Genomic DNA, 17,352 nt, shown 5'->3' on the forward strand with positions numbered 1-17,352 from the left:
ACTGCTATAGATCTAAAACTACCCAATTTTAACGTTCCTGCTACTACTACAAGTACTAGAACTGCCCTTGCTACTACTATAACCACTAATTACACTAAATTAACCGTGCATATTATACACTAATTATCATAGTCAGTCTCAGCATCATTATAGAGTCATTCCTAGTTGTCATTCATGACTTGGGTTCCTTCACTTTCAACCATATATTCTTGTTCAACCGATTCTATCGGTTCAACATCTATATACAAGGAATTAACATAGGAGATGAGTACAAATGGTACTCAACAAGTCCAACAATAGCAAGAAAATATGTGAATGCAACTATCTATAGAATCCAAGATTCTTCAAGGAATTCCTAATAATTTTTGCAATCATTCCTTGTTAAAATCTCCAATTTTAATTTGAAATTCTACTGCACATGAGGTACCACAGGGTAGAATCTCCGATAGGTTCCTTTCCTGCCGTGTTCACAGTTTTTACCCGAAACAGTGAGTGACATATCACAATTCAATACACTCTGTAGAGGTGTGTCGCTGTACCCACAGACGTCTTAAACCTTTTAATGCCCACGCCCATCGGTGCTTTAAACACACTGCACATTGTGTACCGGCAAGGTTAAGATCACGAGCTTTTCATCAATCCCATCTGTCAGTTATCTCTGTTGGTGATTCCCGCAACAATGGCAAATCAATCATCGGATCCCGCAACAACTGCAATCCACATCATCTAGTCGGATTCTGCAACAACAGCAATCCTCATCGCTAGCCCACACTCACGGGGTTCATAGAAGTCCTTAGCCCACAGGATAAAGTCATTAAGAAAGTATTACTAAGCCAGCCCGTCCCATTCTAGGTCATATGGTCGACACGATTGCTACGACGCTTGCATACCTTATTTCAGTTGTTAATTAACCTTATGATGTTAAGCATATACAGTTGAACCGCACAGCAACAAAGTTCAGGCTGCCAATTATCAAGATCACCAAAGAACTGATCCATAGATTCACATGCACAATATTAACATTCAAAAATAAATTTTCTGGTTTTCTATGCAACGGTGAGAGTTATATAGGTTGCAAATACTTGAAATAACTAAACAATATGATTAAGAGCTGAACTTGCCTGGATAGAAAACACCACGAATACCCTCAGATTCAGTCAAAACAGATGATTCCTCATGAACTCGAATTTCTAAAAAAAAACGAAAGTCCGAATAAAGACGTATTTCGAACACATAATTTACCGCATGAAATGCATATAAATGATGCATTTTATATAGTGAATATAATGATCAGATACTAGTATGTAAATTTGTTTTGCTCTGTTCAGATTTTATTTTTACACTTAAAACCAGAATTTTGAAACATCAATCTATATGCCATATGTATTTGCTCACGTTCTAATCTAGCTAAAACCAAAAACTGATTTTCTGGAACCAGGTATGATCAGTACAGCCCAATAACCCACTTCCTTTCTTCTCTTCTTCTTCTATCATTCAGTCCTCTCTCTCACGTTCTCTCTGTGCCGCAAAGCCAACCAGCAGCACCGCCTTCGCCGACGCTCTCCCTCACTCCGGCTGCCACGTCTCACTCCGGCGACCTCCCTAGCAGCTGCCCCCACAGCGATTGGATTTCCCCAGATTCACCGAGAAAAACTGTCATCGCTCCGGCGACCTCCTGTTTCAACTCCATCCTCTACAACCCCTACTTCTTTCCCAGGAAAATTGTGCATCACCTCCTCCATGGCTATTGGTCCTCAGCTGCTGTGGTGCTCGCCGTAGAGATGGCCAATACCTGGCAACTCCGGCGACAACAACCCTCAGCAGTAACTCCAGGTTTATTTTTTTTCCTTTCTATTTCTCTATTCTATTCCTCATACCGTCTCACAACAAAAATATTGATTGGATGTGTGCTACTGTAACTTGTAATGCAAATACGGTGATCTCTAGATTCTTGATTTGAAACTAATTTGATTTCTAGTCATGATTATATGCCATGGATGATGCTTGCATGACTAAAAATATGAAATTACTACTACATATGACCATGAAATATAATACATACATTATTTACTCTCTCCTAAACTCTTGATCTAATTTACCTTTTTGTTGATTGTTCACTGGTTCTAAAAATATACGACTAAATCCCTCTTTTGCTTCTACAGCAGCTTCTATTAGTTGGTTTGAATCAGTTTCTCCTCCTTGAGCTAGGTTACCTGCTCCTAGTGGAGGTGGAGCCCCTGCTCCACCTGATGTGGGTTGATTTTGCCCTCTTGTATTTTTCCTCTCCTCACTAACTCTCTGGTTATGGTGGTTCTTCTTGCTAGCTGGTTTGGTTCTACGGAGAAAATGAGACTCAGTTTCACTCTGAAATGGTTTTTATCCTAAGGGTAGGGATAACTACTGGTGACTCACCTGCTTATGTTTTGCTGGTGGTTTCCCAGCTTGACACCTAAGCATGATTTACTCGGTGTAGAGACAACAAAATTTTCTAGATTTGCAATTTAATTCAAATTTGGTGAAAAATATAGATATTTGTAACTTTTACACTATAGCACCACATACTTTGGAAATATGGAGATTACTTTGAGTTTAGGGACTGATTTTCAATTGACCAAAAACTCAGAGTTTACTTGAAAAATAAATAGTTTTGTAAATTGTTAAGAGATGGCTAATGTCACTAGTTTTGTGCCCCAGAATGGTTTGGTTGCAAAAATATGTGACATTCAGCAACTCTAATTTTTTTCTTTTGCAATTAGGTGTAATTGATGTGGCCACAGATCACACCAACATTTTTATTTAATTTTTACCATTCTTATTTTTAGATGAATAATGTATGAGATGTAATTGATGTATGCAACAACATTGTATAATGTATATGTGAATAAATAAAGAATTCACTGATGTGTTTTAATTGTGTTTTGTATTGTGATATATGCATATGAATCGATCCTCTAGCGCGAAATCCAAACCCACACATGACACAACTAGTCGTTCAGCACAATACAGTGCTTACTATAACTAGGTTGTCAACCACGCGGCGAATCAAATTAAAATTTAGGGTCATTACACATGCTTAGTTTGTTACCCAAATAAGTAAAATCCAAAATTTGACATTGCCAAAATTTTGGCAAGGTTAAGATATATAGATTGTATTTAGTTTGACACCTTACCAAATTTTTGCATAGTTTTGTGAGTGGAACTCTCTAGAATTAGCAATTATTGGTAATGATGGATGGTAAGTTTAGTTTAGTTTGCTACATACTAAAACTTTAACAATACCAATATTTAAAATGGTTGATTTTGGTAGCAAACTGAACCTGCCCGAAATCAGGCAAATTTGGATGCAATTGCGTAAAACAAGAACTGTGATTAAGCAAGGCAGTCTAAGAGCATTTCTAGCAGATACCATATGCCATCATCCAGTCCCGAAAATAAAGTGTGTGAGCGGGAAATATTAGTCCAACAGATATTTAGTCACATCCTCCAAAAATATACCATCATCTATATTGGAAAGAAAAACTCCAAATATATATGTTCTCTTTTCTCTTTCCATATTTCAATAACCAATTACAAAAGAAGAAATCAATAACAACGTGAGTAGAGGTGGTGACAAAATATTAATAAAATATATATGAATAGGGTGATACGTAACTAATATGAATATAAAATTATTTTAGGTAAATATCTAAATAATAGTACGGATGATTAAATTTGTATATAAGCGGTTAGGCCGTACAGCCCACAGCCCAAATTGGCTGTTCCTCTCGTAGTGTAAGCTCGAGCGAAATTGTTCAGTCATGGTGTGTTTGGTTGGTGGGATATGATTGGATGAGAGATGATCATCCAGGTTTTTGGTGCGTTTGGTTCGTGGGCGAAACTAGATATGGTGGCTCAGATGGGGAATATTCCACGAAGATGCTAGATGGGTGTATCCGGTCAAATTGGCCGGATGAGCTCATCCACCCTCACTAACCATGATCATTAGTGATAATTAGTTTATTTTGTTATTAATTAGCAATTATCAAGTTTAAATTAGTGTTAACTATTTTATTGGTAATTTAAATTAATTATGATAAGATCTATGATAAAGCAATTAATAACAAAATATGTATCTTAATAACAAAATATGAATTAATTAATTACGATAAGATCTAACGGATGGATGAGGATATATTCAATATGTTCATTCCATCCATCCTCATCCATCCAAAAAAATTAAATCATCCCGTCAATCGTAACCAAATATAAAACTAGATTACCGTATCTCTAAAAATAAAAAATAGTACCACCAAACACACCTTAGTTCGAGAAAGCGCTCGCGTGTTCCAAAATCCTATCGCCGCGACACGACACGAAACGCTCTCTCCCTCAGTCCCTTCCGTCCAGCTCCCTCGCCGCTCGCTATGCTGCTGCCGCCTCTTGCCGCCGCCGCCGCCGCGCCGCCGACTCCCGCCCCGTCCCACCTCCTCCTCCGGCGTCACCACCACCACCACCACCACCACCTCGGCCTCCACCTCCACCTCCAGCTCCTGCTCCACCGCCACCGGCCCCTCGCGGCCCCCGCCTGCGTCGGCCACCGCCGCGGCGGCCGCCGTCTCGTCCTCGCCGGCGCGTTCGCGCCAGGAGATGGGGGCGCAGGACAGGTGAGGTAGCTTGCCCCCCTCGCTGGATGCACCGCCCTCGACTCGAGGAGTCGAGGTGCGTCGGGTCAGGACCGCCACCTTCGAACGCTCCAAAGTGATTTTCTGGGTGATGGCGAAATGTTCCATGTCTGCTCGCTCGGTTTCGTGTCGAATGGTTCTGCGCTAGAGCATACAGACTTCTCGTGTCGTGTGGGAATGGTTGGCTGGTCAACTCTGATGACACGGCCCGGCCGTCGCCCAGCCGACTGGCTGTGCAGCTGTGCTGATTGTTGGTAGAACCAGCCATTGAAATTTTGCACAGAATATTGCTTAGTTCTCATCCAGACAACACCAGATTAGTGCTCACGTATGAGAAATATTTCGTTATGTTGATTAGGAATGGTGACCTTCAATAATGTTCAACTTGTGTAGGATCCAGTGCAACTAATAGGAAATTAAACCCTTCTGTTGTCTTTTGTCTTGCCAACCATGTATGTTCCAGTACTTCTACATGACCTACTTTAATTGTTCTCATATATGATGTGTTTCCAGCAGACCAGCAGATACTTTGTTTACAGGAAACATTGCTTACAGGAAACAGTCGCTCTGGAACTTCGATTACATTGCTTATTTGCTTTGTTTTGTCAGGATGTTGATAGTTCTGAGAGCACCTCCAGTACAGGATCGGCATATATTGGCCTCTTTGTTCGAATGCTAGGGTTGGACAATGATCCTCGTGATAGGGAACATGCCGTTTACACAATTTGGCAATACTCCCTTGGTGGACGGAAGTGCATTGATGAGATAATGCAATTCCATGGTTGTCTTGTCCTAATTGTCAGCCTCCTAAAATCGGATTCTCCTCGTGCCTGTGAAGCAGCTGCAGGAATTGTGCGTAATATAACTTCAGTGAAGGTATACAGGGATGTGGCTGTCGAGAGTGGTGCAATGGAGGAAATTTTTAGGCTTCTCTGTAAATCCACGATAACTCCAGAGGTAATTGCAAACATAACCACCAGCAAGCCATGTTCTTGTCCTTCAATGTTATCTGCAAAAGGACCGCTGACTGCTGTCATGATCATGAATGGCATGTTTTATAGGCGAGATGTTCTATTGTTTAGGAAGAATGCTGAATTACCTGATTTCTTATGCAAATAATGTTGTTCTGTTGCAGATGTTGGAGCAGTCATTGTGTACCATTTGGAACTTTTCTATTGATGAAAATTTGAGATACAAAATTTTGTCAAGCGATATCCTAACACGAATTGTTAGATTTCTAGATGATGAAGATATTAAAGTCAAAGAAGCTGCTGCAGGTATTATATCAAATTTAGCTTTAAGTCGTTCAAATCACGGAGCTCTGGTTGAAGCAGGTGTTATTCCAAAATTGGTAAGTGATATCTTATTTATTGACAAACTAGTCCTGGTCTGCATTCTGCACATGCCTATATCAAGTTAACTTTTAACAGCTACAAAAACATGTAGAAAATTTCGAAATATTGTAGAATTATTTTTATTTCTGACTCGTCAACTGCTTTTAGCATTAGTTTATTGCTTTTTAACTGGTGGGCCTTCAATTAATTAGTACTCACTCGTTCTATATTATAAGATGTTTTGGCCTTACCTAGATTCATCCATAGATCAATGAATATGTTTTATATATGTGTTCAGATTATTAGCATTCATATGAATGGTCAGAACATTTTATAATGTGAAATGGAGGTAATATCAAATTTTGCTAACTGTAGGCAATCAAACACAAATATATGCATTAAGTTAGGCGATGTAAGGATGATACCCCTTGAGTGGAACCTAATTAAACAGGCCTCTATCAAATGAGGATTTAATAAAGCTAATGCTCTATGGCAATACCATGATATGTTCCTATGAACTTTTTGTGATCTGTTAACTAAAGAAGTTTGGTGATTTCTAAGTTGTTGTATGTGTAGTGTGCTATTGTATTTTCTCATGCAATATCTAAAAATCCTTCCTGAACCATTGGTGCACTTGGATGTTTAGATGGTCTGTCCACAATATCAATGTGAAATAGTAATAGTTTTTTTCCTCTACACAGAGTTAATGTATTGGTGATAATCTCCGTACAGTAATATATCTCAACTAACAGTGCTGCTGTTTGAACTTCCAAGCTTACTGGTGCTTATTTTATGGTAGCCATGCACTCATGAAACCATTGTTTTCTCCAGTTCTCCAAACCTCTCTCTCTCTCTCTCTCTCTCTCTTAGATTTTGATGACTGAATGGTTTTGGTGCATGTGGAACCTTGGAATAAATTTATTTCTTTCTTGGCTTGCTTTTCTGTTGTCTGATTAGTCAATCACTAGTAACATCGATCCTTTTATTTGGTTTTCCTTTCATGATTACATCTTCAACTTATTGTCTGTTTATATTTCTCTTATTGCTAAATTGTATGGGTTCATTTTCATAATATTTGCTAACCCTTTAATTGATTGATTCTTCAGATAGAAGTCAGTCCCAATTAAAAATAAGATCTTTCAATTTAGTTATGAATCACAAAATTCAGAAAGTTTATAATCTGTGGTTGAGACTACAGTACAAGTTTAAAATTTTGAATATCTATTGATCAGACAGCAAAAATACTACATAAATTGGAATACTACAGATGGATTTCCAAAAAAAAATGCTGCTAAAAGCTAGCTGTATATATTGCTATCTGATTGTGTAGAAAGGAATTAGCGAATCATTGGAGTAAAACTGGCTAATCATGGATATATTGACAAACTAGTCCTGGTCTGCAGTCTGCACATGCCTATATCAAGTTAAACTTTTGACAGCTACAAAACTATGTAGAAAATTTCGAAATATTATAGAATTATTTTTATTTCTTACTCCGTTACTCGTCAAATGCTATTAGCATTAGTTTATTGCTTTTTAACAGGTGGGCCTTCAATTAATTAGTACTCGTTCGTTCTATATTATAAGTTGTTTTGGCCTTACTTAGATTCATCTATAGATTAATGAATATGTTTTATATATGTGTCTAGATTATTAGCATCCATATGAATGGTCAGAACATTTTATAATGTGAAATGAAGGTAATATCAAATTTTGCTAACTGTAGGCAATCAGACACAAATATATGTATTAAGTTAGGCGATGTAAGGATGCAAATACCCAAATGTTCTAGGAACCTATTTAAACACGCCTCTATCAAATGAGGATTTAATAAAGCTAATGCTCTATGGCAATACCATGATATGTACCTATGAACCTTTTGTGATCTGTTAACTAAAGAAGTTTGGTGATTTCTAAGTTGTCATATGTGTAGTGTGTTGGATCGAACAAGATCAAATGAACCCACCAGAGAGGGGATGAATGGTAGGAAAAACCAAAACTCATAAATCTTTTGCGGCATAAAAGATTACCTTAACCGATGAACTTGATAGAACCTTGCTACCTCCGATCGCACTGCTCCTTTGCCGCAGATTAGACTGTTGGAACCCAGAGAAACACCGGTAGATGAAAACAGAAAGATGTAGATTGAACGATTTCAACTTTATTGTATCAACTAGTATTTACAAAGTGCACCAATAACACTCATCTCAAAATTTTTGATCTAAAATCGAAAACTATTCTAAACCTCTAATTTTCTATTATCTAAATTTAACCGTGGGTATACCCTCGCTATCTATTTATAGCGAAAAGTCCATGACCAACAAGAAATAGAATCCTAGTAGGACTCATCTCTCCAGAATTATCTCCAAAATCAATTTCTATCTATAACAAACTCGCGTTGCACTGATGGACTCAAAATCCGTCGGTCCACACGAATGTACAAGGCTGCCGCATAGGCCAACAGGCCCACCAGAGACGTATGTACGTACACATGCAATGTACGTTGCATGTACAGACTCCATGCATGCTACAGTACCTCGGCGTACTGTAGCAAGTTTTTCTCTCTCTTTTTCTTTATTTCTTCATCAACTAATCTCTGATTTTCATCCAATTTTCCTTCTAATTTTTTAGACGCTTGCACATATAATATGTGAAGCCTGTTACACATTCATCCTCATACGATGTTCCTTCACCGTATGTCACCTTGTATTTAATAGTCACCCGACATCCTTGTCTGGACCTTAGCATCTCTCTAAGCCTAGTCATGATCCCGCCACCGTTGACCGATATTGATCTCCAAGTCACTTGCACATATAGAAATAAACCAACCGTTTCTAGGCACAAATATCACAACCTGATCCATATTAGTCAACACACTTGTACCAACACATAAATATTTTCAAATCAATTTCTGTTAATAAATCAATTTACAAGCCAATTGTTTATCATAAAATATTGATCATGATTAGGTCTTACATAGTGTGCTATTGAAATTTCTCATGCAGTTTCTAAAATCCCTTGCTGAACCATTGGTGCACTTGGATGTTTAGATGGTCTGTCCACAATATCAATGTGAAATAGTAGTAGTTTTTTTCCTCTGCACAACTTTATGTATTGGTGATAATTTCCATACAGTACAACTAACAGTGCTGCTGTTTGAACTTCCAAGCTTATCTGGTGCTTATTTTATGGCAACCATGCAGTCATGAAATCATTGTTTTCTCCAGTTCTCCAAACCTCTTTTCTTTTTTTTTCTTTTTTTTTTAGATTTTGGTGACTAAATTGTTTTGGTGCATGTGGAACCTTGGAATACATTTATTTCTTTCTTGGCATGCTTTTCTGTTGTCTGATTAGTCAATCACCAGTAACATCATTCCTTTTATTTGGTTTTCCTTTCATGATTACATCTTCAACCTATTGTCTGTTTTTATTTCCCTTTTTGTTAAATTGTATGGGGTCATCATAATATTTGCTAACTCTTGAATTGATTGATTCTTCAGAATTCAGACAGAAGTAAGTGCCAATTAAAAATAAGATCTTTCAATTTAGTTATGAATCACAAAATTCAGAAAGTTTATAATCTGAGGTTGAGACTACAGTACAAGTTTAAAATTTAAATATTTATTGATCAGACAGCAAAAATACTACATAAATTGGAATACTACAGATGGATTTCCCCAAAAAAATGCTGCTAAAAGCTTGCTCTATATATTGCTATCTGATTGTGTAGAAAGGAATTATGAATCATTGGAGTAAAACTGGCTAATCATGGATATATTGCTAATATTTTCTGATCAAGTATGCTTACAGTTATCTGTTCAATATGCTCCAGTTTCTACCTTTCATTGTAAAAACACAATTTCTACTTGTATGATTGTATCATTTATTCAATAAATTCAAACTCCTACGTGTAATGTAACAACCTTTTTTTACATAGAAAGGAAATAAGGAATCGTTGGACTGACACTTGCTAACCAAGGATAAATTGATAATATTTTCTTCTGAAGTACTTTTCCAATTATATGCTCAATACATCTGCATCAAGTTCCTACCTTCATTCTAAAACCCTGCTTGTATCATATGATTTAAACTCCACCACAATCCTCTGGGTTATTGTAGGTTCAACTTTTGCAAAACAAAGAGGATGACTATAAGATTATCAGAAAGGAAGCTAAAAGTTCACTCTTGGAACTATCCGCTGATGAATATTATCATAACCTTATAATAGAAGAGGGTCTAGTCCGGGTTCCTCTGATTGGCTCAGCTGCATATAAAGCATTTAGACCTCTTCCACATTCATGGCCCTCTTTCCCTGATGGCTCTGAGATCCAGCGGAGTTCTCGCCCTTCAAAATATGGTGCTACTGAATTGCTTCTTGGTCTGAGTGTTGACGAGAAGGAAACCGAGCCTGATGAAGCTAAAATTAATGCTATGATAGGTCGTTCAAATCAGCAATTTCTCGCACGCATTGGTGCTATTGAGTTGGATGATGAAGGAAAGGAACAATCCAGTGGATCTCAAAAAGATGCTGTCTATACCATTCTACCTTGGGTAGATGGTATTGCACGGTTAGTTTTAATCATTGGTCTTGAAGATGCTTCTGCAATTGCAAAGGCAGCTAAAGCAATTGGTGATGCGTCGATAAATGAACACATGCATTCTTCGTTCAAGGAAGCTGGAGCTGTCAAACCTCTACTTCAGTTACTAAAGCATACTGATATGCTCATTAGAGAAGCCGCTGCTTATGCATTGGAAAGACTAAGTGTCAGGTATATCATTTCCTGTCTTCAAACAAAAGCATTTTGTCAGCAATTATACCACATAATAAGATATTGTAGAGCAGTATTTCATATTAAAGTCATCTACTTAGGTATAGCTGTTATGAGTGTTGTGACTTAAAACAAGAACATTCAGAAACCAGCCCAATCACTTGATGTTCGCATACCATGTCACTATAGAAGATGGAAGGCAACTGATTGAGATAATTAAAGAAAAGAAAAGTTTGTTAGTCTCTCCCCCCTACCATTTTAGTGTGGGTGAAGATCATAATATCGGGCGTTGGCCGAGTCACACAGCTTGGGGCCATGGTGTTCTACTCATAGTGCATGTTCCATGGCAGAAAACTTCTTGTTATAGAATAATACCATGTTACAGAGAAAAAAAATATAGTGAGTTTACTGCAGTAAAGTTTCCATTAAACAGAGTGCAGAGACCATATAGTGGCTGCAACATGCTGATGTGCGTACTTTTTTCTTGAGAAAGTGCTAAAAGGTTTCTCAATTTCCTGAAAAAGTGTAACATGTTGATGCCCATATATTTTCCCATCGACTATAAATATTATTCGCCGTTCTCTCTCTTTTGTAGTTCCGTAGTCTATGAGAAGATCAAAACAGATGGTGGTCTAAAAGTGCTTGTAGACATAGTGAAGGATCCTAATATTCCAGTAGAGCAACTGGAGAAGGTCATGACCTTTGAAATGTTCTATTTATTCTATTGTAATTTTGCATGGTGTCAAGTACTGACTAGATAATTTGATACAGATAATTAATGTGCTTTCTCGTATATTTGACACGGGTGTCAGCATGGTAGCTGTGGTGAGTGAGGCATCTAGTTGTGTCAACTACATGTTATGTTTTTCAAACTGTATTTAAAATGTTATGAATTTATCAGCCTGATAACTGTTTTCATAATGAGCCTCAGGATGCAGAGTATTCTCAGAAGAGCACTCAAGATGATATTGATAGTGGGACCAATGGAACATCCGTCACATATTTGAAACAAGATGATAAGTCTAGGTTCGTATAGATTTGAATCATGCCTAAATATTGTCTTATTTTTCTCTTTAAAATGACTTGTGGCTGCAAATATGCAGGCATGTATTTTTATATAAAAATAATGCAAAGGAGTTATCATATATTCATAAGTTTTAGATTTGAGGATAGCTGTTTACTTATTGCATTTCACATTTTGGATTTATAGTATATTTAGCTGCGATACGTTGCAATGCATGGATGTGACACTAGTTTACTTAAGTGAAGTTTACAAAACATCCGTTTGCTCTTACTATCTATTCTTATACAGGTGCTGTTTTAGCCTCTCTTTTTTCATTTCACACACGCATAAAGAGTTGATATAAGATTATTAGCTTAGGCATATATGTTTACCCCTGTACTACTACTAGTCCTTGACACTAAGCATCAGGACACTAAGCATATAATGTATTGGATAATTATTTCCCCTGTATGACCTGTCTACCACTTCAAATCATTTCATTACTCTTACCCAGAAATAGTGAATTCTGAGTCGGATATATTTCATCCTGCTATCATATGGATATAGTTATTTAGAGAAACTAATCTCCTTTTACTATACTTTCAAAACAAAACATTTTATTTAATAATTATTACTTGGGAAATTCTAACATCCTCTAGAATGTATGGGGAGGTGTCACATTTTTTAGTGTAAAGTCTGATACCTTTAGGCACTATGTACCTCAACGTACCAAAATTTTGAGTATAAATTTTGGTACCTACAGATAATTTCTCAATGATGGTAAAATTCCCCTTATTACTTATAGATGGATGATGTGCTTTTGGCTGCAGAGAAGTTTGCTTTCCTGAGGGAAAAGCTTGAATTTGATATCACATCAAGCTGCATGCAATGCTTAGCGAGAAAAAGTTTATATCTTGTGTGTTCTTCTGAATTTACTAGTACTTTGTAACAAGTACATTTGTATGTTCAATTGATGAAGTACATGATTTTCAGTAAAAGAAATAGTTCAATGACCAATTCAATTTCAAAGCTTCAACTTTGTTGCAGTTAATGTAATTAAATACTTTGTCTGGAAGCTTGTTAGTTACAACCTTCATGCTTACTGTGCTTCAATAGATCACCAGATCATTTTGAACTAGCCGTTTCCAGAAAGTATATAGAACCTGCTGATTATCATGTGTTGTCAGCGTGCTAGAATTTCTTGCTCACATTTTTTCAATTGCATACTGATGTGATGCTTTTAATATGTACAGTGTGTCAGTCATTGATTTTGATGCCATTTCACGATTAACCAAAGTTCTGAGGGAAGCATCTCCAAGTTTGCAAGAAAAAGTCGCTTCTATACTGGAGCATTTAGCAGCTTTTGATCAGCATGCCACAGCAATGATAGCTGCTCGCATTGGGTCAGTAATTGAAGCTGTTCTAGAAATGGGGGTCATTCATGGTAAATAGCTTTTCTTGTTTTGCATAAAAGATAAAGATGCAGACATGAATTTTGTTCTTATCTATATTATGGAATGCCCTTGTTAGTGCTATTTGATATTTCTGTAAAATTTAGCATGTACCAGGAGTATTGAGCTCAGTGTAGCATGCTGACACATCTTTATTATACATATCAATTAAACTATTTATAGGTGTAGTATTTGAAAGGTACTATATTTTTATTTATTATAAACTAGAGGTTTCACACTTTCACTGGTTGTTTCTGAAAACAGTAATGTGCATAAGTCAACCTATGTTTGTTTCCACAGACCACAGTAACTGCTGACTTGTATGGGAACTGTGAGCATCAACTATTCAAATTGATTATGTTTTAAGATATGCTACTTATATCAAGCTTCACTTTCTGATCTGAAGTCCCTTTTGTGATAAAGAGGTGTTTTGTGGGGCAACCGAGATGATCCTTTAGTTAAGAGTTAACAGTAAATAATTTCATATTGGTGCTGGACAACTTGCATTGGCATGGTTTTGCAATCCGATTGTCATTTACTATTATTTACTAATGTTATGTGAAAGATAACTTGGCATTACATGGTGTGTATTAAATGATCTTCACACGAATAATATTATTTTTAATTAGGAAAAATTCTGCTGAATAAGTGTTCATGCTGAATTACTTTTTCAGTTGAAGCATTATGGTTAACAACAACTCTCTTATGCTTGAAATATCTAAATGATGTATGGTGCTATTTTAAAACTAATTTTTATTCTATCTGAACTAATTTTCTTTTCTATCTTTCAGGTACCATGGGTGATACTGAGAATTTTGATGATCTTCCTACTGTTGTGATTGACCAAGTCAGTAGAGCTGTTTCTGCAACTGTTAGGTTACTCACAAGATTACTCAATTTCGATCTTTTTGTTCGCAGCATAAGTACCGAGAAGTTTATTGCTCTGTTAAGACGAATGCTCAAGTCCAGTATTCCTCTTCAGTCGAAGAACTGGCTCGCAGCATGTCTTATTAAGCTACAATCATCGGCCGGTTTATCAGGACATGAGAGTGTCAGTAGTGTAGATATGGAGATAACTATCTACGAGACTATTCCAAGGCTAGTTGAGCAGATGATGACCTCACTTTCTTTTGAAGATAAAAGAAATGCTGTAATAGAGCTGAATAACCTAGTATCAGGAGGTGTCATGGAATACACAAGAGCAGTTGCCACAGCTGGAGGAATATTTCCTCTGGTGAAAATGATTAAAGATGGCGATGGAGCTGCATTGGAAGCTAGCCTTACCATCTTGTATAATCTGAGCATGGATCCAGAGAATCACCCAGCAATAATTGCTGCTGGAGCAGTGCCCCTATTGAAGCGGATTGTTGTTGCAGAAAGCGCACACTGGAACCGTGCTCTTCAGTTGCTGAGAACGTTGCCTGTATGACATCACAATGACAAACGACCAATTCTTCTCAGTACACCTTTAAAGCACACTTTGTTGTGCTGACAGGTATGTTATTAAGCGCCTGACCTGTTTTTATCAGCTGAACTATCTAAAATGTTAGCCGGTGGTCCTGGAATGTAGCTAAAGTTAAACAGCAAGAAATGGCCATTTAGATACTGTTTGTCCTACTAATATCTCCATTTGTGGGCATCCTGCTATTTGTCTGGTTAACTGAAGTTCTTGGGGATCATTAAAAGTCCTATTCTTTAGGATGAAGTTGTACGTGTGGCAGATTTTTCTAGCCAGTAAGCCTGTTGCAGCTAAGTTTTAGATTAAGAGAGTAGTTGTTATAAACAGCTACATGTTAGGACAGCCGCATAACTTTAGGCGCAAAAACATAGGATCGATAGGTATTTTCACACAATGTACCACTGACAAATACCATTCGATGCTTTAATGTCCATGCTTATTAGATTTATTCTTTTCTGGTTCACTTGCTTATGAATAATATGAAAACGTTATTCTTTCCTGTTCACGTTCCACTTACAGAAAATCAGTACTTGAATATCTTTTGCTCATCAGGAAGCAGTTCCTCAAATTGGAGCACTTAAAAATCAGCATAAGCTTTTTTTTGTCACAGTATAATCTTTATTTTCCATGTGATTTGTGTTACGCCATTTCGTTGTGTATCATGGCTAGGACTAGGGCTTATTGATATGTGTCTGGACATAAACAACAATTACAGGTTTATAATAGTAACCAAGTAACCAACAAAATATTGACAAAACATAATGATGTTCTTTGCAGTGACTGGTACCATTAATCTAGCTCAAATATATCATGTAAATATATAGAGAATTCCATGGAAATGAAGAAGCTCGGTGGAGCTATTTATTGGAATCAGGGGTCCTAATTTCCAGCAGCTCGGCAATGATCTCACCATTTCATGACCGACCACCTGTCTATCAAGCAACCTGTGACTTGAGCAGGATGAATACCTTTTGTGCTGACAGGTAAAGAGACAAAAGTGTGCGCCAGAGAAAGGCAGCAGTTCTTGCTAGTACCGAGTGACACTGCAGAAAATTCACATTGGTACGGAAATCCACAATACTCCGTATGCTAATGCTGCCGCTGTAAATGATTCCAGAGACAGACAATAGCATTCTGGAGCCCTATGATCTTTCTTCATCATCCTTTGTCCTACTTCCACAGTTAATTTGGCCTCTCACAACTAGATTATCACATTACATTACATTAGGGAGAGTATAATTTCCCCCAACATGTAACTGAAGTATTATTGCCTTAGAAAATGTAGCACTGAATGTAAAAGTGCTAACAAATCAGCTTGAAGCAGTGATACGTTTGCTATTGGGGTCAGCATGTGCGGCTCACGTGATGCTGGAATTGTTCTTTTCCTTCACCGATGCCGGTGCTAGCTTGCATGAAGCATGATGCATGCGTGCTAAAGTTTTCAGAGCAAGTCGTAATTGCATTCAACGTTCCTACCATGTTCGGTCCTGCTGCTCAACTCCTTCGCCGGCATGCATTTACATTCGTAGTCTGGCAATACTAGTATTTCCTTTTTTTAAAAGAGAGAGAGAGAGAGAGAGAGAATGTGGGTAGAAAATACGTTTGTAAAGCTGTAGAGATGCTTTAACAGAGAGGAGATGTAGAGATGCTTTCATGCTATCCACTATCCCTTCGCGGAAATTCATCTTTTCAACTATTCCTCGAAATCGCATCCTAATCGAGGTGATTTCAGATTTTTAAGTCTTGCATTTATGCTGTTAGGCATGAGTTTCAGGGGGTTATTGTTTTGTTTTTTAATAAAAAAAATCAAACGGTATATTTATAAAGGAAAATAAATTATGAATAAAGCTTTTATATATGTGTGTTTTTAACGATATAAAAATAAATATTGAAAAATAAAGATAAAAAACCCAAAATTAATTCTAAATTTAAGGTTAAAATTTGAATTTAGATTTATGAGCATATGTAGATGTGAAAAGGAGCGTTGGTTTGAGCATGAATCCCAAATCCAAACATCCTATAAGGGTTTCATTACCCTCTACATGCAAGTAATGAGAGTTCGAGTTCTTTTCTTGTGCGTTTTCAAGAAAGTGGTTTTATGATAGCTATTTAAGGTTATAAACGTTTAAAAATATTACTGTTTTACAGAGATAAGGTAAGGTATTTTTCATAGAATAAACTGTTCTGTAAAATTTACTGTCATATATGTCTCTGTCTCGTAATAAGAGTATTAAACTTTTTTCACAAAACGTGTATTTGTGGAATCAATCAACTTATATTCAAATCTCTATCCAATTTACAACGGCCTATATCTTTGTACCATCTTATTATTTAATAATAAGCATTTAAGTTATTTTTAACTAATTTATCTCGCTAATGCTACGCTGAAATACAATTACGCGAACGTAGAGAAGAAGAGATGGCTCAGCTCACGCACAATTGTGCTGGCCGGATTTCAGTTAAATGTAATCCCAGCTATAGCTAACCAGGGAAGGTTTACAAAGAATGAAAAGTGATTGGGAACCTACTATACATTTCCCATCCACCAAGTACAGAAAATACAATGCCAAATATATATGATTATGCTATCTTTGACAAATTACTCCCTCTGTTTTATAATATAAGATATTTGACTTTTTTGTTTGTAATATTTGATCATTTGTCTTAAGCCATGT

The 17,352-nt window shown here is 36.9% G+C and overlaps 1 protein-coding gene and 1 long non-coding RNA gene across 2 annotated transcripts; one reads left to right on the forward strand and one right to left on the reverse strand.

Annotated features, from left to right (window-relative positions):
* The first annotated feature begins 5,069 nt into the window (after positions 1-5,069).
* LOC102709331 lies at positions 5,070-16,043 on the forward strand. Its single transcript, XM_015832666.2, has 9 exons — positions 5,070-5,618; positions 5,797-6,012; positions 10,115-10,764; positions 11,360-11,456; positions 11,536-11,589; positions 11,696-11,790; positions 13,021-13,211; positions 14,010-14,713; positions 15,455-16,043. The coding sequence occupies exons 1-8, from the start codon at positions 5,160-5,162 to the stop codon at positions 14,645-14,647; spliced, it is 2,400 nt and encodes a 799-aa protein (XP_015688152.1). The 5' UTR covers positions 5,070-5,159; the 3' UTR covers positions 14,648-14,713; positions 15,455-16,043.
* Positions 5,581-8,245, reverse strand: LOC107303465. Its single transcript, XR_001549441.1, has 3 exons — positions 8,026-8,245; positions 5,761-5,833; positions 5,581-5,670 (listed from the first exon to the last, which is right to left on the reverse strand). It is a non-coding gene; the product is annotated as an uncharacterized LOC107303465 (long non-coding RNA).
* Positions 16,044-17,352: the final 1,309 nt, after the last annotated feature.

This window comes from Oryza brachyantha, chromosome 1, assembly GCF_000231095.2.
Source record: "Oryza brachyantha chromosome 1, ObraRS2, whole genome shotgun sequence".
In the NCBI taxonomy this organism is placed as follows: domain Eukaryota; kingdom Viridiplantae; phylum Streptophyta; class Magnoliopsida; order Poales; family Poaceae; genus Oryza; species Oryza brachyantha.